General features: G+C 37.8%; 1 protein-coding gene across 1 annotated transcript; it reads left to right on the forward strand.

Moving 5' to 3' along the window:
* Window positions 1-10,185: 10,185 nt before the first annotated feature.
* LOC149837071 (Mitochondrial substrate carrier family protein) lies at window positions 10,186-19,203 on the forward strand. Its single transcript, XM_090007228.1, has 5 exons — window positions 10,186-10,499; window positions 13,261-13,355; window positions 15,875-16,208; window positions 17,792-18,029; window positions 18,674-19,203. Exons 1-5 carry the CDS (start codon window positions 10,281-10,283, stop codon window positions 18,919-18,921), a joined length of 1,134 nt encoding a protein of 377 aa, XP_089863354.1. The 5' UTR covers window positions 10,186-10,280; the 3' UTR covers window positions 18,922-19,203.
* Window positions 19,204-23,809: the final 4,606 nt, after the last annotated feature.

Consider the following 23,809-nt stretch of genomic DNA (forward strand, 5'->3'; position numbering starts at 1 on the left):
TCAAGTCAAAACTCAACCAAGTATTTTGACCCCTCTGTGGCTTTCATCTTGCAAAATTTTAGTCAGTCTAAGGATATATTTTATTTGCTCTGCAGGCCTTTGTATGGTTTTCTTCAGCGGAAATTAGATTCGACTGTCGATACATATCCATTTGCTTGAATGGTTCATGGAAGAATTTTATACAATAACTGGTCTAATGAGATGGTGTTTTTGCCGAAATGGCAATCCATCAGATAGAGGATTTTGTCAAAGAGAATCTTGTTTTTGCAGTGCTATCAGAGATTATGTTTCCCTTGTATGACTGGTTGACTGCTCTAATAAAGATGGTATCTTTGCTGTAATGGGAATCCATCAAATACTTTTTTTTGGGTGCTATCATAGATTATGTTTCCCTTGTATGATCGGTTGATTGCAAATCTCTGTGACAAATACCGGCAACATTTTTTAGGATATCGTGAATCTTAATACAATATTAACATGATCAAAATGCTTATTTTAATATTTTTATGCACTTTATTGTTTATTCTTAAGTTTTAATTTTTATCCCGCTATATTTTCTCATGGTTTTCCTAAAAATAAAAAATTTCAAATTATTGCAAGAATTTCTCAGTACCAAGATTTTTTATATTGCTACAAATATATGCTGTATTACAGTGATGATACTATGACCTAGACAAAACTAATTCATGCTTCCACATTTTGTGCATCATTTCTTCTAACTTGGGCATGTACAAAAATTTAGGCTAATGTTATTTTGAATGTAGAATCTATGACATACATGACATATTGTTGGATAAAAAGCCTTTTTGCTTTTTTAAGTTTTAACGTAATTCCATGTTGCTTCTTGTTGGTTGCATAATGAAAATGGCTAAGATATTGGAAATATCGGGCACTCAAGTTTCAATTTCCTAGCGGCATCATCCCCAAAGAACATTTATTTTCCATGTAATCAAATACAATACTGTCAAACACAATCATCCCTTCATTTTTCAATTTGTCTTGGGTTGTGTTTGCATGTATTTCTAGAAATTCTTTTCTCAGTTTTTTTGAATGGCAAGAAACTTTTCAAAGGACGTAGGGCCACTTAATGGGTCTCCTTCCCTACAAAGTTAGCCCTGGGTAGTCCATCGAAGCCCATGTCTTTTGTGGATTGACCTGTAAAAGCAAGGGGTTACGTCTTGACAATGGTGGGGTTCGACCTGGCTTCTTTCATTGATCCAACCTCACACACACCCCGTCGATCAAATATGCACAACTTGCGAGATATGTCTCTAGAAATCTAAAGTCAAGAATTTTTTTGGATAACCCAAGGAAAACCCCCGTTATCAACCACATTGGCTGACCTCCGGTTGGTAAAACCGTTGATGCCCTCCAGGGAGTACCCCCAGTTTTGACCTTGCGGCAAGGGACACCACTCATGAGTTTTGAACTTATGACATCCCATCAACTTGGTGACATCCATAAGTAAGTGTGTCTCCTTCCACATTATATTAGACCAAGCAAAAATCCAATTTCAAAATTTCCCATCATGTTTGGGGAGAGAGAGAGAGAGCATTATGAGTTCAAGATTCACTAGTGGGGGAGAAACTTGAAAGTTTCAAGATCCACACAAAATCGTCATTTTCACTATTCTAAATCTTCCATGTCCCCCAAACAACTAAAAATCTAAAACTTATAGATCAGATCTTATGAAATCTAGAACTTTCAAGAAAAATGTTATCCAAACTCACCTTGATGGGATATCATGCTGTATCCAAACTTATAGACCAGAAGCAACTTGCCTAAGAGCACCAAACTCTTTAAGTTTTTTTTTTTTTGGGAATTTATAACCTTAAGAAACTGCACCCAGCACAAAGACCCCTGGTCGTGCTGGCTCGGACTGCCATACCTATGGTCGTCGTGCCCGGCAGCGTAAAACTCTGAGGCTAGAATCCACAGGGCCTATGCTATGCATTGGCTTGCGTAGAGGGGTGACACCCATGAAAATCGAACATTAACTGCCCGTCTAGCAGCCAAGGCCCCACCCCCACTACGCCAACCCCCTTAGTACACCAAACTTTTAATTTAAGTTGACTGGATGGAGATATCTACGATTGGTTCAAGTTGCATCATGTTGGGATTGATAGCTAGGGATAAGAACAAATTATTTCCCACTTCCTTGAATGGTGCCACGGTGGGTCCCTTTGTTGATATGAACAAATTATAAACCATGGATGGATCCCACACAATGCTTTGGTCATATGGGTAAACACAAAACTTGCCTTTCGTAACTTTTGGAACAATACTTTTTTGTTTTTTTAAACGTGGAGAAAACCACCACAATAAGCTCTTTACTAAAATGTTATCTTTCATCCTGACACACATAGCCGTACCTGTGTTTTATGGGGCTTGAGGCCGAGGGAAAAAATGCCCCCCTTATTAATAGTAGGAGTTCAGCACAAGGGTTTTAGATTGAAGAAGACAAGAAGGCGCAGGGGGTTTTAGATTAAAGAAGATGAGGGGGCGCATGAGTTTTTAATGTTTAATTGAATCTGGGTCGGGTAAAGGATCTGGGTCTGATCCTTTACCCGAACCTTTTCTAAACAAATGGGGGAGTTGGGGCTTTAAAAATGAGCCCCTAAAATTTTTTTAGGGCCTGAGGCCCAAGCTTCATTAGCCTCTTTACAGGTCCGACTCTGCTGACACGAGTTTTGATTTTCACCTTCATCCTCAGTCTATTCCTTGTTTCATTCTTCCATTTTCACTCCAAATGAGATGGGTTCGCCCATCTCCCCTCAATCCACTGGAGGAAGGAGAGATGAGGTAAAGAAATCATGAAACTTAGGGTTAAGAAATAAATATATATAATATTTAAATGTTATTTTATAAAATATTAAAAGTATATTAATAATTTTAAAAACAGGAATGAAGAGCGAGATGGGGCAGTGGAAAAAGTAAGTTCACCCCCGCACGGGTTTTGATTTTCACCTTCGTTCTCAGTTCATTCTTTGTTTCATGTCTTTCATCCTCACCCCAAATGGGACAGGTTTGGATGGATCTCTGTTTTCCCCCAGTCCACTCTAGTGGCAAATGACATACACTCCCGAGGATCGAATAACTTCAAATTTGTCTTTGGCCTTGCAGCAAACGGCACACACCCCACTCCACCTCCTTCAACTAAAAAGACTTAGGCTGGCCAAGTCACCAACTTAGTTGGGTGTACAAAGCTTTTGTGAGCATAACAATACTTTTTCATTTTTCAAAACATTGACATTTTGGTATTTGAGGGTGAAAAACCATGCCCTTTTCACTTAAAAATATCTATCATCCTCTTTTGCATGAAAAAAATGCCGAATTTCAATATGTTTTTTATATTGAAAGATTCAAAATTAATAACTTTTGGAGTTTTCACCACTAGGAAAAAAAGCCAGTTGTGGAAATCTTGGATTTTGACGGGCGCTTGCCTGCCGAAGTTCCTAATTTTTCAAGACAGATTGAAATAGGAGAAAGGAAAATTTTGTTTTGTGTGAGTTTATTCATCTAGTTTGATGGAGTCTATTAGCTTGAATTGCAATGTATTGAAAACTGTTTATGTGATTTTATGGAAAGAAAGCACTACTATCCCATTACATGATTTATGAGTCTTTTAGAGTATGTTTTTTTCAATTTTATTCTTCAATCGGACAACAGTTTCATTTGAAGTGTTGGGATGTTCAAATTAGTAAAACATGGAGGATATTAAGAATTTAAGAAAAAAAAGGTATAGAATTTTTATGTACAATGAAAAAATTAGTATATATATATATATGAATCCAATTAGTAAATATGAAAGATATTAAGAATTTTAAGAAAAAAGGTGCAACCTCTTTAATAAATAATAAAAATTTTATGTACAATAAAAAAAATTAAGGTCTCATTTGAAGGCCTCAACTTTTTCTTGAGCCGAACACGTTTTCCAGCCTAGACATTTTGATAAGCATTAGACACGTTGAAAACAGTGATTGTGTCAATCTCAAAAGGATCAATGATATTTTTGGCTGTTCCTAAAATATCTAAATAGCAAAGGAATATTGATCATTAATTAAAAGTCAAAAGTTAAAATTCTTTGGTCTTAAAAAAGAGGCTAAAATCCAAAACTTTTCTGAATTCTTTCAACTACTAACCGCAGGCAAGAATGTCCTATATGCACCTGGAGTGAAAGGCAAGTTAGCTTTGTAAACCCTTTTCCTGTAACAGACATCAATAAAGTTCACACCAATTGCTTTGTTTTTTACACTTATCTTCCCTTCCAATTTTTTATGATATTTGAGGTCCCTCCAAAATAAGATGCCCTAGGAGGTGGCCTCAAAGCAAGCCATCCCTACTTATAAAAGCTTGTTTGAACATGAGCTAGTGTTAATTGGCTCACTAAAATTAAGAGCACTTTAGATAGATGGCCCTTGCTTTTATTGGAAATACCATTATCAATCACAAGTTGGAAAATATAACAAACATGGTCAATTTACTGTTTACTTGGCACTTTTGCTTTTTTTTTCCTTGAAAATTTAGGCGGCCGCAACTTACATGGTGAAAATTTTCCACTTACATGGCGCATAATTTTTTTAGACCACACTTACATGGCACCTGATTTTTTCAAGCAATAACTTAGACAAGAGGTTCGACCAAAGAGTTTTTTTTTTTTCTGAAAAAAGGGTAAAACCATAAAAAAAATCAGATGGCCATGCTTGACTATGTTTCTCTAGTCTCGACCAAAACTAGGAATGGTGCCAAAAGTGAGTACCATCTTCATCATTGCCAGTTAAACCATACAGATGTATTTATCATGGTCTATTTACTATGTTAAAAGTTTTATCATGTTTAATACATCATAAAATCTAATTTTTAAAAGAGTAAAAATCAAACACTCACAATTCATGAAAATAAGAGCACCACCATAGTAGTCTAGAAATTATGATATAAAACATCATATTTCAGTTAATTTAAACACATGAAAATGATAAATAAAACATGATAAACATGATCCAAAGGTTGAATTTTGTGTTGTAAATCAACTATATATATATATATATATATATGGTTGAAGTGTTTGGTTTGCAAGCATTAAGGTTAGAGTTCAAATCCTATTGCATACAGCTTTGAAACAATGTATTTATTTTGTAAATGAGCTAGTTTGACTTCCCAAAATTTTATTATTTTCGAGTTTAAGAGATGTATTTTTCATGTAATGAGTCAGCTAGATCTTGGCTCGTGTAACTCAGGCTCACCAAGTGCTCGAGCTCAGCTCAGCCTGCCACAAGAATGGGCTAAGCTTGAACATTATCGGTTCATTCAGCTCGTTTACTAGCCCTACAAATATGACAACCTGACCATAAAGGGATGAATAGGATCTCCCCCAAAGAACGTAGCGACTGTTTGTTGCATGGGGTGTGCTTTTCGTATGAAAGTCACGATGACACCCTTATGAAAAATCGTGTCACGCTGGATCCCCCTTCCCCAGGGAAGAAGGTGTGAATGGACTTTCGCGAGAAAGAAAGGAAAAACTGAGGGCGACATGGAGTGTGGACTTTTCCCTCCCCTTTGTATGAGTGCTTGCATTGCATGATTGCATCACACATGGTGAAAAGAAAAAACTGGGACCCACACCTGCCGTCGTGGACCTTTCATATGAAAGGGGTCGCATTCCCTTGCACCAAAGGATCCTTCACATGTTAATAGTATCAGGGTGAGATCCGATATTAGCTTTTCACTTTTCAATGACAAAAGAGTCCTTTGATATTTGGGGCCTTGTTGGACTTGGATAAGGATGTCAATAAATCAGATTTTATTGGATATCCGACCCAATTCGAATCTGGTTAATTGCATTTGATAAGCTAAAACCATATCCGACTATAATTGGATGCGGATATGGTTTTTATGTTTTATCACCCAATCAAACAAATATCAGAATATGTTATGTAAAAACGCAGATATGGTATGAGATTTTCACCATCCAAATTTGATTTCAAACCCATTTAACCAACAGCGGATTAGTCGAATATGGCATTGGCCACAACCGATCTGAATCCGAACAGTTTACATCCCTAGATTTGGTCAGGAATCTGATTTGGATCCAACATACTGTTTACAGATATAGATCTTAGAAATTTCTTCAAAGAGATATATATCTTAAAATAAAATCTGTTGACACAGATGATCTGAATCTTCTTGAAATTCAAATTAAGATATATGGCAGATCAGCTCGTATTCAGATCTGGAAAAATCCCATCTGTTTGCACTTTTAGAGACTAAGCTTCCAGCCTTTGTTTACCAGATCCAGTACTTCCATATAAAATTATGATCCAGTACTGCTCTCTCTCTCTCTCTCTCTCTCTCTATATATATATATATATATATATATATATATATATATATATATATATATATACCAAAAAACCCTTTTTAAGTCATAAAAGTTTGGTGAATTTATGATCATTGATTTTTAAATCACCAAAAAAAAAAACCCTGCAAACGGGCTAAATTCCAGTGATTTAAAAGTTGATTCCCACTATAAATACCATGTGGATCATACTTATTATATGGTTAAATTCACTTAAAAAAACATGACCAAAAAAATATTTCTTTCAACTCATTGACACTGTATTCCCATCCACACTACAGAGCCTAGTGTCAGACACAAAAATCCGACAAACATCGGACGCAGAATTCTCCTTCTTTGTCATAATATAAAAAAAAGAAAAATTTCATTTAGGGGCTAACTAGGGGTGTCAATGGATCGGGTTCACCTGGACTTCACACGTACCAAATCCTATAGGGTCCTTGTATGGTGATAAATAAGAATACCCGACTAATACTCGGGTCTCCGATTAAACATGGAGCCGGGTATAGTTTGTAAAATTTTATACCAGACCTGGGACTGATCCGAGTTTCGATTAAGACCTGAAATTTTATTTTATCGGGCTTGGCCCAGGTCTGGTTCATGTAGTTCTTATTGGGTTTGGGTATGGTTTCTCTTATGGTGGGTCTGATTAGACCTGTGTCTGAACCCGATACCATACCTGAAAATCGAGGCTAAATCTGGTTTTGTCTGGGTCCGAAACCAACCCCAACCCTCTGACACCCCTAGGGCTAACCTTTTGCCCCCTGATTCCAAATATATGCCCATTTCTGAAATTTCATATGAACCAAACTTAGTGAAAACTGTCAAATTTCATTTTTGAGGTTGGCGATTAACCCCTAAATGGAATTTAATTAAATGCTGAGGTTAGGCAGACCCCTACCAGATAACTCTTAAGCCTCATGTGCCGAGGGATTCGAACCTGGGCCTTCATCTTAGCAAAAGACCCTGCATAATAAAAATGATATTTTTTGTGGATCTGCGACTAACTTCAAGTCTTTATTTGACAATTTAGCGTTTTAAAATGTTTTAATATGAGACCCTTTTTTAGAATATTAGGAAAATAGTAGGACTGCGAATGGAATTTTCCTTCAAGTGTATGCGGTTTCAGTTCCAATCTGACCCAACACAACAAAATTGACCGCCACATAATCAAGTCTGTGCGTCGACTCCGACCGGCTGTTCTTACTGGATCTAATTGGATTTGGATCTTCTTTGAAACATTTTGTGTATTAAAATTGGATCCTAACTTCACATAAGAACCATCAAAATGCAAGGTCGAAGTTGGGTATACTCCTGAGTGAGTAGGATGAACCTTAAGGGATTTACCAACTAGAAACCTGCCGATCAATATTGTTAAAATCAGTCTGAGTCGGCCGATTCAGATCAAATCAGCCATTACCGATTCAAAAAGGATTCTGAGTCATTTCATTTCATAAGTTTTAATATTTTTAAGAAGCTAAAAATGGCTGATTCAGATCAAATCAGCCATTAGCCGATTCAAAAAGCTTTCTGAACCGATTCATGTGTCATTTCAATTAGTAATTTTTAATATTTTAAGAGGTTAAAAATTGCTTAATATTTGTATTAAGTGCAGTGATATGCTATACTTTATGGAGACCAGCCCGAGAGTAGAAGCCAGTGAGAATCAAGCTCTTCTATAACCGACGACTGATAAAGAGATCAGATTAGCGGTTTTGCATGGTCCTGATGAGAGCACTCGGTCCAGATGGGTTGTAGGGCTTCTTTTTTCATCAGATGGTACTATTTGATTAAGTTTGATTATTAGATTTTTCTGAGAAACCGAATCACTTAGGGCACATTTGGAAGCGCAATGATAAAGGTTTTCTAAAAAGTATACATTTTGATAGAAAACATTTCTCATTGAGAAAGGGGTAAAAGAATGTTTCCTACCAAGAGAAAATTTACTTTTACAATCTCCACCACCCATCTCACCACATCTCATCACCACAACCACCCACCATCTCACCGCTACCCTTCTCCTCGTCTCTCTCATTTTTCACATTGTTTTTCTCATCCTATACAAACAAGCGAAAAAACTTCTCATATAAAAAACTCTTATTGGTAAAAACTTTCTTTTTCTATAAGAGTTTTTTCGTAATTCCAAACATGCCCTTTTAACAGTATTAGTGCCAATGTTTGGTTGGTGATGGAGGTTTTCCCATGGCTTAACAAAAAAAAAAAGAACCTAATTGCAAGTAGGGATGGCAGTGGACCCCGGGGACAACGGGGCCCTGCCTCGCCTCTCCCCGTTTGAACCGGGGATGGAGGCGGGGATGAAGGTTAAAATCTATCCACGTGCGGGGATGGACTTACACTTTCCCTCGCCCCGCCCCATCCCCGTCTCAATCCCCGCCTTTCCCCGCACCGCCCCATCCCCAATCCTTTAAGGAATGACTATAGACAGAGGGGAAACGGAGCCCCGCCCCGCCTCACTCCCGTTTGGACCGGGGATGGAGGACATGAAACGGGGATGGAGGTTAAAATCCATCCCCGTGAGGGGATGGAGGTGGGGATGAAGGTTCAGATTTTGAAACGGGGTGGGGGTGGGGGTGCAGTCCTTGTCCCCCGCCCCCACCCCGGTACACTGCCATCCCTAGTTGCAAGAACATAAGAAATCCAACTACAATTAGGACTGCAAATGGGTTGGATCCAAGGATGAGGCAGTTGCAGTTTTTAGCTGCTTTTGATCCGATTCTGATCCAAACCACATGTATTTAACTGTTCTGGATCCAAACCGTTTGCATCATTAACTACAATACCTCAATGAGTCCAACTAAAATAATCGGGTACCCGAGTATATGGGCCAATGTTGGTCAATATCTGAACCAAAACCAGCAACACATAACCAATCAAATCCAAGAAGGCGCATCTCGTTTTGGTGCATAACCGATCCACACAGCACCATTTAACTTCACTTCATATTGGGATTCGGACGAGTTGGAATGCAAACCTGAAATAGAGTGAAATGACCGTCTTACCTTTCGACCCACATAAACAAAGACGGGTAATCTGGATCTGGATATTTGTCAGGAGTCTGGATATGATGCTCAACGGGCCACTGGTGCAGTCAAAATGACCGGTTTCATTTGGACGGGCTGACTCAGGGCTCAAAACGCCACCCCACACCCGGCCGTGGATGGTCCATGTGCCGCTGACCCATTTAAAAAGTCTAGATCACAGGCAAAGCCAGGCTAGCTTGGCTGGGATCCATATTCAACTAGACAGTGCAGTGAATCACTAGTCCACGGCCTGGTTGCCAGGCCGTGTCAAACAAATCTGCTCCAGCATGGCCCAAACGGCTGGACGACAGAAGCCCAGTCAGCCCCGCCTCTAGCCTGGCTCCCTATCAGCAGGCTAGATCAAGCCCAGCTCAGACCCGACCTAAGTGGACCGGTCCATGAGCAGATCGGGCCGGTGCCCAGTCTTAAGCGTCGAAATCATTCACAAGGATACTCCACTTGACCCTCTTGTCAATGCCTTCTTCCATTCTATTCTTAATGGAAATCACACGAAAAACTATCGTGTCTTGCCCTTTCTCCGTGTCCATGTGACACAAGTTTAGATCCAAAGACAAAAGAGAGGGGACAAAAAAAAAACCCAACAAGGCAACAAGTAGATAATGAAGGTGGGACCCAGATGCAATGTGGAGCTGGGCCCCTCAAGGCAACTTTTCCCTGATATCGGAGGGTAGGGGGACCGCTTTGTTACCACGGTGAATCTGTTGCCTTTTTCGGTATAAAAACGACTCTTGAGGAGACTCTCTTCGTCCTCCTCTCCCCTCCCCACCATCCTTCCTGAGTCAACAAGGTGTAGATTCTGGTTCAGATTGTTTTTTTTTGTGGGGTTTCCTCATCTGGGTCCTCTTCTTATTCTATAGATTCCCATGGCTTTCCTGAGAGAATCAGTTAAGAAAAAGCTTGATTTTGATGATTCAGCCTTCCCACCTTCGCCCCCCTCTTCTTCTTCTCCTGGTTCATGCGTTTGGGGTGGTGGTGGTGGTGTCTATGCAGAGATGGTGGTGCCCAAGGAGATTGAGCTACACAAGGAGGGTGTCCCGGAGCTGAAGTTGAAACAGATCCCCGATGTGAGGGCTGCTGCAGTGGTGGGTTTCTTCTTCTGTTTTTTCCCATGTTTTTGTTTCTCTCTTCTATTTCTCTGTTGTTTTTGGTGTGGCTTTTCGGTTGTTCATCACCAACTCATGTTCATCAGCATCATCAGTGATTGCTCCTTTTCTCTTCTTGTATGTGTTGTGAGTGTGATCATGGCCATGGGATATATTTGCTTGACTTTTCATGATATCTGTGATCATCACTGTTTCCATCATCATCAAAACCTCGTTGTTGTTGTGTTCTTTTTGATCTATCAATGCCACCACTATTCATGATGATGGTTGATCATCACTATTACCACCATCATCAAAACCGCTTCGTTGTTATTGATGATGTCACCATCATTCATCTTGTTGTTGATTATCGCCATCGCCACCGGTCATCATTATCAGAAGCAGCGACATCATACATGCATGTTCTGTTCAATTGTTTTTTCTCAAATAGAACACTACATCTATCATCATCATCATCAATGCGACTGTTCTTCTTCATCATCAGACGCAGCGGCAACATACATGCATGCTCTGTTCAATTGTTTTTCTCAACTAGAACGCTACAGCTATCATCATCATCCTTGCGCATGCATGTATGCTGTGATAGTGTTATCTGTTGAGATGGCATGACGGCTACCATCATCATGCTTATTCCTCTTTTAATGATATTGCCTCTCCTCCTCTACAACCCCCCCCCCCCCCCCCCTTTTTTTTTTTTTGAAAACTGAAAAAGGGGAGCATGGTCATGGTGATGATCATCAATGAGGCCGTGGTTGTTCAAAATTTCCGTTTCTTCCTCGGGTAATTTAATTTGTATAAGACTCCAAATCATCATCGACCTCATTTGGTGAAGTGTAGAGACTGTTGGGTTTGATAGTGTAAGAATGAAAATAGTTGCAATCTTCTTTTGCTGTCATCTGGCAGAGTGAAGTGGTGATCGGAATTTGGGTGGTTTTCGGTTAATAACTTTGGGAGGAGATTTCTCTTTTTTTAAAGAATTATTAGGATGATGATATGTGTGACTGAACACCTAGGGGGTTTTGGTCTAGGAATTTAATCAGTTTTAAACTGTTTATGTACACATTAAAGATAGATAGGACTCCTGCATTTTTCTCAAGGATATAGGCTAGCCAATCTGGAGTGAATTCTTCTAACACATCTATTTTCTAGTTTGATTCTTCATGTTTCTTAACATGAAAGACTTACATTCCAGTCTGTATCTTTACATGCACCATTTGATCTTCTCTCTTTCTTCTGTGCCATTGTCTTGTTTTTATTATTTTTTTCAATCTCTCTTTCTTTTCTTCAAATCCTGTATTGTGTGTCTTTATGCATTTCTTTATTTTCATTTGAATGCATTCATTGGTAGGGGTGAAGTGTAGAGACTGATGGATTTGAAGGTGCAAGAATGAAAATAGTGCTAATACCTGTTTAATCTAAGGTTACCAGAAGTGCCTATAGGAGTGGGGAAGCGTGCTTCGAAAGCGCGAAATGCGGTGCTTCCAAAACACATAGGAAATGCCCATTTTAATTGGGAAACATGCTTCCCGTTAATGGGGGAAGTGTGCTTCCTATTAATAAGAAGTGCTCTTCCCTGTTAACTGGAAACACACTTCCCAATAAAGGGAAGCCCACTTCCCTTAATGGGGAAGCTCGCTTCCCAAAATCGGGAAGTGAGTTTCATTCTTTTAAGGGTTTGGACAATTTTACTCTCTTATTAAACTTTTTTTACCAAAAAAAAAGAAACTATGTTTCTTAAGAGGGCAAAAATGGTTATTTTCAAAAATTTTGTTAAAAAACCCCAAAATCGCATTGGGTTTGTTTTTCATTCGCAAATCTCTCCTCTCTTGTTCTCGACGATCTCCACCGACTTTCGGGCTTCCGGCGACCTCTGACGATGGCGATGTGTGTCCTCAGTTATGTACACCCTCTCTCTCGCTCTAACTCTCCCTTTCTTTGTCTCTCTCTTTCTCTCTCTCGCTCTCTGTCTTCCACTCTATCTGTCTCTCACTCTCTCTTTGCCTCTCACTCTCTCGGTTTGACACTCTCTCTCTTTCTTTCTCACTCTGATAGCATCTTTGAGAGGATTTTCAGTATGATCTCCATACATGTGCTAGTTGATTGGTGTATGTGGATGCATATTACTTGTCTTCTTTTATTTCAATTTTAGATTGTGCTAATTTTGGTTGCACCATGGGTAACACTGACAACATTTACCGACTCACTTGGCATAGTGTTTGCTGTGTGAATTGTTGCAACAAAAATAGGAATTATGATTTTTTCTTGATGTATTGTTTATTAAATGCTTGCAACAAGATGCATTTGTTAAATGGTTGCATTTGCATATATGATTTAGTTTTGAGTTTAATAGATCAACTTTAATGTTATTTACTCATGTTTTATTTTGTCAATGATAACGTAGATATTATATTTTGGTAAATTAGAAAAAATATAATTATATTTTTGCTTCCCACTCGAATCCTAGGTCGCTTCCCTCTTTGTTTTCCCTTCGAATTTTGGTTTGCTTCCAGTTCCATTCCTAGGTCGCTTTCGGTTTGCTTCTCTTCTCGCTTTCAAGATGATTCCATGTTCGCTTCTAAGTCATTCCGCGTTTTCTGCTTCCTAAAATTTTAAAAGTGCCTTGCTTCTCGCTTTCGCTTTCTGAATTGCTTCCTACTCCCGCTTCCTGAATTGCTTCTTGCTCTCGCTTCCTCAACTGACAACTCTGGTTTAATCTTTTTGAATTTTTGGTGTCATGCAGAATTTTTTGAGGTGTAGAGAAGTTGGTGAGTTTCTCAGTGGGGCCTTAGCTGGTGCCATGACTAAAGCAGTTTTGGCTCCCCTTGAAACTATCAGGTGACTTTTCTTCTCTTTTGCATTTCTTTTTTCCCTGTATGTCCTACTTTCAGAATGTTTCTCTTGGGGCTTTAATTCTGAATAGTGTTTTTAAAACTTAAATGCCTGTAAAGTACTTGAAAGCTATCATGCCCCAACAAGACTGAAATGTTTTCTTCTCACTATAGTATGGATGCTTCTTTTATTCAAAAGGCACTTTGTTACTTTGTAAAGAGTACCATAGAATTTGTAACAGAAAAGAGCAGACAAGGCAATAGGAAAGAAGAAGTGATCTCTTGCTAACTATGTTACATTGATACTCCATTTCAAGTCCTGTTCCTTATCCCTTTATATATTAGTCATATTGAAAACTTCACAAAAAATGGCCATATCTCTCTATCCACAGCCATATCCATGCAGCATAACTTGCTAATGTAAGTGAAAGCATAGAAAAAACAACATATACATCAGAGCTTTTTCAAGGAAGACGACTCTGTGAAAATATCAATAAAGGGTTGGTAGGTTGTTGCTTCTGGAATCATGGTAAAGACTGTAATAGTAGATGTCTTAAACCTCATTGTTAAATTGGTTGTTGTTGATCAATATTAGTATAAAGTATTCCTGTTTGTACAGTTAAAGAGAGGTCCGGCAAATATCTGGTGAAGGTTTTTCAGAATTTTGTTCTGCTGGAAAGGAGTTTAGTAATGTTGGGGAAGAAACTCTATGTTGGGGGATTCAGAGTCTTTAAACCACAGGAGTTAGCCGGCATGATGGAGGGCTTAACCTTCCAAATATTGCCTGCTGATCTTCAATCTCTATGTTTTGGCAGAGGCCCTAGTCTAGAGTCTCCAGACTATAGTCTGATTCAGATAATACCCACCCAATGTTTCTGAAAAGGTGATGGTTTAGATTAATAAATATACACTTTATTAGGACACTGGATCAAGGTCTCTGTGCTACCAATCATCACAGCTTGGCATCTGCTTAGCTTGGGTTACTTTGTTGCATGAGTCCTTTTCTTCATGAAAGATGCCTTAAGCGAGGAGAAGGCGGAAGAATATCATGTGGAATTCATCTTACAACCTGTTAAATCCTCTGGTTAGCTCCACCCAAATAAATGAGCAGGTCCCACATCTGTCCTGTCCCAGCATCCAAATTGTCAGTCACCAGCACCACCCTTCAATGAGGGATGCTGATATTTTATTCTTCGAAGGAGAATGTTGAAGAAACTGGTTCTATTCAATATCTTGCTTGGCATGCATCCAACTTATTCTATGTGGAGACTATTTATGTTTGTACCATGGACTTATTTTCTTATGCTTTATTTATTTATTTTCCTTCTTTTTTTTTTGTGTTTGTGGAAAATCTCATGGGTGCGACAAAATGACAATTTTTACCAAGAATTCATAGGTTTTTCATATTTTCTCAGTAAGGTAACCTTTTCAGTAGAAATATCTTAGAAAATTAACTCAACAGTACTTGTTGCCATCATTATTCTTATGATATTCATGCAACTCTCTTGTATCATAAAAATTCTATTTCTTCACTCACCCATCACACGATACCAAGTCATCAACAGAAGACACTGATAATGAAGGGCAAAAAAAAGTATCCACCATGAAAGCTATAGACCTACAGAAGAAAACCTCAGTCTTGGAAGGAGTGAATTTGTAGGGACTGCTTTGTAAGGTTCCTGCAGATGTCTACATCTAAAGTTCATGAGTTTGTAAGCAGATCTACAAAAATGTAGTGATAGACATGAGTGAGAGAAGACACTTCTTGATTGTCAAACAGAGAATTTGGAGCTGAGGAGCAACTAAAGATGAATGTTTTAGTCTGTTTTAGAAATAGTTGAAGGTGACTTATCTGTCGATTAAAAAATGACAGGCAGCTATTGATGATAAATATATTTTTTTTCCAGTAACCACAAGTCTTTCTGCTTTCATTCTTCCAGCCAAAAGTGACTTCCAATCACCACAGTGAGAATGTAATTCTTTGGCTCACCTTCACAATTCTGTCACTTGTTCTTCAGCTACTTTTTTTACCCATGCTCCCATCCTCCACTTCATGTATGTCATCTCTGGAACTAAAAGCTCAAGTTCACTTCCCCCCCTGGTAGATTACCAAAAAGCCTTAACATACCTCATACGTGCCCTTGGGTGTCTTCTTTGATGAGAAACACGATAGGAAAAAACAAGCGTCTCTGAAACTATATGTGATGTTGGAGGGAAAAAACTGTCCTAACACCAGATTGACTGTCAGTTATTTGTCTTAGACATTTCTACCCAAAAATCTATCCTATTCGTACTATAGAAAAGGTGAATGCTGTAGTGTCAAATTGCATTGGATGTCAATACTTTTGGAAATCTTCCCTTCTTTTTTTCTGCTGCTTGATCAGCTTTCAAGCAGTTCAGCTTTTTAGTATCTTTGGAATTCATTTGAAGATGCAAAATATTAAAGTAAATATTTTTGGTTGCATATATGTGGCTGAAGTAAGCCATGATACATGGCCATCTTTGAAAGTTTAATATCTACTGCAGGACAAGAATGATCGTCGGTGTGGGGTCTAAGAATATTGCGGGTAGTTTCATTGAGATTGTTGAGCAGCAGGGCTGGCAAGGACTCTGGGCTGGAAATACTGTCAACATGGTCAGAATAATTCCGACCCAAGCCATTGAGCTGGGCACATTTGAATATGTAAAGCGGGCAATAACATCTGCAAAGGAGAAAATGAATCAAGATGGATGCCCACAAGTACAGATTGGTGGTCTCAGACTGGAATTCTCTCTTTCTTGGATCTCTCCAGTTGCTGTTGGTGGTGCAACTGCTGGGGTTGTAAGCACTCTCATCTGCCATCCTCTTGAAGTTTTGAAGGTAATGAAAAATTTGGATGTCTAACTATGCATGCTCACCATACAGCATAGATGGAAAGAACAGAAAAAGAAGCTGTAAATAGCTGTGTAAATTTTGGAAGTTTTTCTGCATAATCCATTTTTAGCAGTTTAATTGGCCATTATCACATAAGGTGTGTAACTAAATGGAAATATTTTTTGGATGTATTTTGAGTTAAATATTGTCTTTGTTGTGATTTAGTCCACTTTTCATGTTCTAATCCACTTAAGCAAGCATTGCTATATTTCAGCAATTATTCAAATATTAGGAGAATTCAACCATTTCAAAGGCAATTGGGCTTTTTACATGCAAACTATATCCACACCTTTATAGTTCATCATCATTACTTGTACAATGCTTGATTTAAAGGTTGTATTCATCCAGAGGGTCACCATGATTTTAATTGCCTGAAAGATTAGGATTTGTGACTCAATACACTAGAAACAATATTGCTATAATTTTTGTTTTTTGTGCTTAAACTTGGTAACGTAGCTTATTATTGTTATGATTCTGTTTATCAATTACTTCAAATCTTTCTCTGAAGTATTCGGCATCTCTCTCTCTCTCTCTCTCTCTCTCTATATATATATATATATATATATATATATATATATATATATATATAGTCAAAAGCCCCTACTACACACCGACTAGTCAGTCTAGGCGTAAGTAAAACACCTAGACTTTGCAATTCCTAGGTGGGTACCTTAAAAGGTGCCAATGCTGACTAGGCACCGACTAAGGCATCTAGTCAGCGACTAAGCTGCCTCTGCCTAGGCACGAGGGCAGCTTAGCCATTTATTATTCACACACACACACACACACACACACACACACACACACACACACGTGCGTGTGTTTGTGCTATTTGTTCTGTGAAATCATGAAAACATGCTTATTTATTATATTTATATTTATATTTATATATATGTGTGTGTGCTACTTTGCTTTTGGGATTTTTTCTGTGAAACATTGAAAGCATGCACAGTTAATTTTAATTGATTATGTTTTTTCATATATGTGTGTGTTACTTTGTATCTGATGAATTTTTTTATAAAATCCTGAAAGCATGTTTTGTATTATGAATTATGTAATATGTTATTTATATATGTATGTGTTATTGTGCTTCTGTGAAAGGTTGAAAACATATTTTGTTGATTATACTGAATATGCTATGAATAATTGAAATATATATATATATATATATATATATATTTGTGTGTGTACAATTATATATATGTATATTTTGGTTATATATATTAATATATTTTGTGAAGGCATGTGTAATTTTGTACTTGTGTAATAAAAACATCTTATTAGTAAAAAAAATTAAACATATTTTTATGTATTTTTTGTCTATTTTTTAATATTTTAATTGAGGTACCGACTAGTTCGACTAGTCTTTTTAGGGGTCTGCCGACTAGGCACTGCCTAGCGCTTTTGACTACATAGCTCTCTCTCTCTCTCTTCCCCTCCCCCCTGCAATTGCACCAATGCACAAGCTTATTGATATCATATGTACTTATATACATTTCATTCTCCCACTTCATTTTCAATGACTGCAGGACCGTTTGACTGTAGACCCAGAAGCGTATGCCAGTATAACTCACGCTATTAGCAAGATCCACAGAGAAGGTGGTGTTGGCTCCTTCTATGCTGGATTGTCTCCTACACTGATTGGCATGATTCCTTATAGCACCTGTTACTACTTCATGTACGATTCTATGAAGAAATCATACTGCAAGGTGAAGAACAAGTCATCTTTGAACCGTGCTGAACTGCTTATCGTTGGGGCCTTTTCAGGTAACGGGACAGATTACGATGCAGACCTTCCTTTTCTCCTTTTCTGTAGAGCATTAATTTTTTGGGGGAAACGTCACAGACCTTAAAGTGTTTCCCTGCATGAATAGATGTTTAACATTGATACTATGGTTTTAAACAAACTCCTCTCCTGAAAATAGTACATGGTGAGCAAGTGACTAGATGCTGATAACGTACACAGGGGATCATCCTTAAAAGTTGAACACAAGCAAATTGACCATTAGCATGTGAAGGATAATTGCGTTCTATCTGTGCCACCCAGAGGCTTAAATTTATGTAGTTGAAAACTTGAAAATTTTCTACCACCAATTCTCTCCCTTTTTTTCCCCTCCCCCATATTATGAGCCTTTTTTCTCGTCTGCATAGACTGCATTCTTGGGAATTATTTTTTTCCATCCCTATAAAAACCTTTTCTGTTTTCTGCTTCAAATGCCTGTCTCTCCCTTTTCTTGTGAGTTTTTTTTCTCTTTTACCCCTTGCCCTTGTAAACTTGCTCTCTTGTTCTTGTTCCCACCATGACAAAAATTTTGAAGTTGATGAATTTAAACTTCTGAACTGTTAGCTTTGCTAATTTGTGGCCCATCCAAGTGAATCTAAGCTCCACCTGTTTGTTTCATGTGGTGTAGGTTTTACGGCGAGCACTATCAGCTTTCCACTGGAAGTGGCAAGGAAACGGCTGATGGTTGGTGCTTTCAATGGAAAATGCCCGACCCACATCGCCGAAGCCTTGTCAGAAGTTATCCAGGAAGAGGGCCTCAAGGGTCTCTACAGGGGCTGGGCTGCGAGTTGTCTCAAAGTGATGCCTTCTTCTGGGATTACCTGGATGTTCTATGAAGCCTGGAAGGACATTCTGATTCCAAGAGCCCCAGTTTAAGGAATGTTCAACTCCTGGAAAGCTGATGGAATACTGATTCTTCTGCATACTGATGGCTGTCAAGATTGGACTCCTTTCGAATTAAATTTGCTCCGAAGATCAATTGCTTCGTGGAAGTTACTTCAGGTAACTTGATTGTTTGTTTTGTAGCACCGATTCAACCGGCCCATGCCATTTTTTTTGGGGGCAAGGTAGGGCCGATCTTTAACATTTCACTGAATCTTTTGTCTTTAATTATGTTCTTATTGGAAACTTGGGCTTGGTCATCGAGCTTCTTTCCGGTCCATCTTCTCTTTGTTCGAAGTTTGCAGAAACTGGATCTGCGCAGCACAACTACCACCTGGTTTGTGTGGAAACTGTGCAGAATTGCTGAAAAATTGATTAGCTAACCATTCTCACATCATCATCATGATTACTAATTATAAGTACGATCATGATCATCATGTCGTGTTGTTGCCATTATCATTATCAGTGGCATCCCCAGTGATTTATCATGTGTCGTGATTGCTAATTATAACTGGATCTGCCAAGCAGTCCTTCTTCAGGGTTTGGCTTAAATTCTAAATTATCCTTAAAATGCAAATGTGTGTGTTTGTACTAGGACGCCAACTTCATTAGAATTGATCTCTGTTGGTTCCAGTTGATGATGCAACTGTAATTCTTTAAATTTCACATGGTGCTCAGCCAATGGGGTTGAGTAACATAGATGGATTGGCTAGAGTCTACCTATATATCTTGAGTGGGAATTTAGTGTGACCGTTCCAAAAAAGAGAAACAGAAGAAGAACATGGTCTTTATGTTTCCCATGTTATTTAGCATAATAGACATGACAAAGTGATTATTTTTTATTTTTCCTACTTTCTTGTTCGGGATATGGTAGCTCTCGGTTTCCCTTATTCCAAAGTCAAAAGTCTCCTTGACAAAATCTTGCAATATTATGGGCAATCTGGTTTTCTGGGGAAAATAACAGATATATGAAAATATAAAGTATTTTTTTAGAAGATAAAAATGTAAAGTATACAAAATATAAATAAATATACACAAAATATAAAAATATTAGAAAAATGTTTATACAGCTCTAATATCACCGGTAAAAATGTATGTTTTTTTTCCAAATATCCATGGTACTTTGAAAATACTGCATATTTTCAGCATCACATGCTCACATGCAGATAGGGATGTCAATCAATTGGATTTTATCCGTTATCCAATTCTGTTTAGTTGCATTTGTTTAGCCAAAACCATATCTGATTATAATCTAATGCAGATATAGTTTTGATTTTTTACTACTGAATTCAACAAATATCCAAATTTGATTGATATTACATGTAAAAAAGCTAATCTGGTATGAGCTTTTCACCATCCCGAATCTGAATCCGAATTTAAAGCCATTTAGCCCATATCTGATTAGTCGGATATATTGGTCACATCCGATCCAAATTCAAACCGTTTACACCACCCACATCCCTCTATGCAGACTTTTAGCATTATAAGATGGCATAGTGACAGAAAGTTGCTGTCTAGTGAATCGAGTGAACGTTTGAAAGACTTCAAACTTTTCACCCTACAAATAGTGAGGTCATAACTTCAAAGCAAACATTATGATATCAACTCTAAGTCGTGGGTCAGATAGTTTTACTCGAGAATCTTGAGTTGACACAATGCATAAGCAATTGCTCTGTCATTCTACATCAGAACACAATCCAAACTTATATCAGATGCTTATATATAAATCACATCGGCCAGAAAAGTGAGGAATCTGAAAATTATCCTCTCCCTTCTCGTCCTATATGAACTTGATCTGTTTCCTCCGAAGCTTTGTCATTGGCATGGCGATCCTATCAAAATTCTGGATGAATCGTCGGTAGTAGCCAGCTAGTTGGAGAAAACTTATTCCAGGCATAGTGTGCAAATTATTCGGTTGTATGCTACTATTAAACAGGATAATTTCGTGCAAAGCTTGTTTCCCAAACACATGCTAGTAACAAATACCTCGTTAAGAAAATATACCTAGTGATTATTTTCTCTTACACATTTCATAAAGAATATCTTCACAAGCAAGATTTTCAAAGGCACGAGGCATGGAGAGACATTTTTCAGAGCGTAAATATAGAAAACCAAACAAATATATAGAATTTCTAAAATAAATTTCTTTATTAATTCTGAAATATAAAATAAATAACAACCATTACAAATAATCACAAAAAACCAAATTCATATTGCAACTTATCTCTAAATTAAATGAACCATGAGATTAGGAGTTCAAAGGTGGACCTTGGATTATTTCCTTAGTAGTGACGAGGGTAGTCCAGCCGGATTAATTTTTTTTTTCATGACCAAGTTCCCCACCAGAGTGGAAAATCTCCGGATGGAATCACCGACATCCAAGCTCTTTCAGAGCCCACCAGTGAAAGGCACTCACACACCCAGTGGGAGTTGAACCTGAGACGAAGGGGTCAGCTGGATTAATGCTATGTAAAACACAATCAGTGTAGCAAATGGATTGGATACAGGCTGGATCATGGCAGATTCAAACCCGATATCTGATTTTCAAAGAGTAGATTTCGCTCCAAATCAGACTAAATATGGGAGGTGGGGTTGAAACCTAATCCAAAATATATGTGATAATATTGGATCTAGTAAAGGAAAGATTAAAACTGAACTCTTGTAAAACAACAATGGATTGTGATTCGAATCCAAATCAGATCCAACTTAAAAACTGATCCAAATACAACTTGAATCCAAAAGTAACTAGATTAAGCAAATTTTAGTCCCACCAGAAAGCACATGCAGACCTTATTTTAAGAATCTGATCCGAAAACAACAGGTTTGCAAATGAGGACCGACGGTGGTGCCATATTCATGGTCCAATCTCTATCGGCCCAAGTATGAACATGTAACTCAGGTAGGGATGTAAACACTTTAGATTCGGATCGGATGTAGTCAATATAAGATCCAACTAATGGGATGTTGCCTAAATAGATTAGGATTAGGACTCGGACTCGGATGGTGAAAAGCTCAATACCATATCTACTTTTTTACATATATTTGGATTTGGGTATTCATCAAATCCACATATTCATCAGATTTGGTAGCAAAATCCTCAAACTATACCTGCATCCTATTATTATCTAATACTGTTTTGGCTTCCCAAATCTGACTAAACGAATTTGGATTTGGTCGGATACTGGACAAAATCCAATTCATTGATATTTCTAAACTCAGGTCCGAAAGAGGTTGCCATGATTTGGTACTGCCTCTTTAAGTTTAGCAATTTAGACGGCCTTTATGGCAGTTTCCTTACTGCCCATGGCATTGCTCCTATGGCTGCTGCCCACATTGTTTGCATTTACTTTTACTAGTCATTGACAGCCAGCCTATAAAAGCTCTACCTTATTGAAATAATTTAGGCTAATTTGAAAAATCTAAGAGTCCTGACATATAGAATAGAAGAGACTAACTCGGAAGCAAAACGGGTCAGACAATGCAAAATCAGATGATAGCGATGATTCTGAGTATACCATATCGGCTGAGTCAGACTTAGAAATGATATGAGATGACCAAATTAGTGATAATTTGAAATAAGTACCGATGAGAATGATGCGTTAATGATATTTAGAAAGTCAAACTCTTGGTTCTCAATGAACAAATTATCATTTATTGAAGAGCAATTAAAAATAATTGATGCATAGGTTTCTTAGTTGTATGATGAGTTGTGCAACAAAAAACTTAACGAAAGCAAATAGTTCCAGTACCTATCAAAAGAGTCAAATGATCATAAAATTGTTGGCGGCAAATGGTTTACTAATCTTCACCAGTGTCATGAGTTTTTTAGAGATCATGTGGTTATGAATAACTTTAAAACAAAATTTGTAAAGAGTTGCAATAACAAAGTCATTGTCGTATGTACGAGAAAAAACCATGAACTATGGTAGATTGTCCCTGGATGATGCACTGTACAAAGATGCGCGAACCAACATTCTTTAAAGTGAAGAGGTATCAAAATGATCATACATGTGGTGGATCAATGGATAACCTTGTTATAAGAAAAGTGCTTTCCAAGTGGATTTCACGTGTTATTCATGGATACATGCACGATAACTCAACGATAACACCAAGAAAAATTATGAATGGCCTCAGTCGTGATATAGGTGTGTAGGTTTCTTATAAACAAGCATGGTATGGATGCAAATTGACTAGGTTGATGCTATATGATTCATTTGAGGAGTCCTTGAGGAGGTTTCTTGCTTATTATCATGATTTGATAATGGCTAACCCTGATCGGTAGCATTCATTGAGACTGATATAAATAATAGATTTAAGTATTTGTTCATATCCTTTTAGTCATGCATCGATAGGTTTGTCAAAGGATGTCCTCCACTTTTTATGGTAGATGACACCTTCCTAAAAGAAAAATACACGAATATTTTGTTGTCTGCCCATATGATTGATGCTTATAATGATATATTTCCTATAGCATTTAGTGTGGTGGATAAGGAGTCGAAGAAGTCATGAAAATGGTTTTTGGGGTATGTGAAGAACCAAATAGATATCTATGATGATGATAAGCCCAAGATTAAACAACATTTGATAGTTATCTCAGATATGCACGATGGGCTTCTTTATACTGTGCCTTGCACATGGTGTAAATGTTATTATAGATATTGCATGAATCACCTGACTGAGAACTTTTCAAAGAAATTTGGTGCACCACTCTTAGTGCATACTGATGGTGCACTTCCAAAGCAACCACGAAACGACAATGTTATTTTTATATTTTAAAGATCTGTGAGCATAGTGAAAAGTATATGAACATGTTATTGATAAGGTAAAATCGATATATTAAGCCAACTATCATTTTTTCACTAAAAGGTACAAGTGCTTAACC

This window comes from Nuphar pumila, chromosome 5 (assembly GCF_984573655.1).
Source record: "Nuphar pumila chromosome 5, dmNupPumi1.hap1.1, whole genome shotgun sequence".
NCBI lineage: Eukaryota > Viridiplantae > Streptophyta > Magnoliopsida > Nymphaeales > Nymphaeaceae > Nuphar > Nuphar pumila.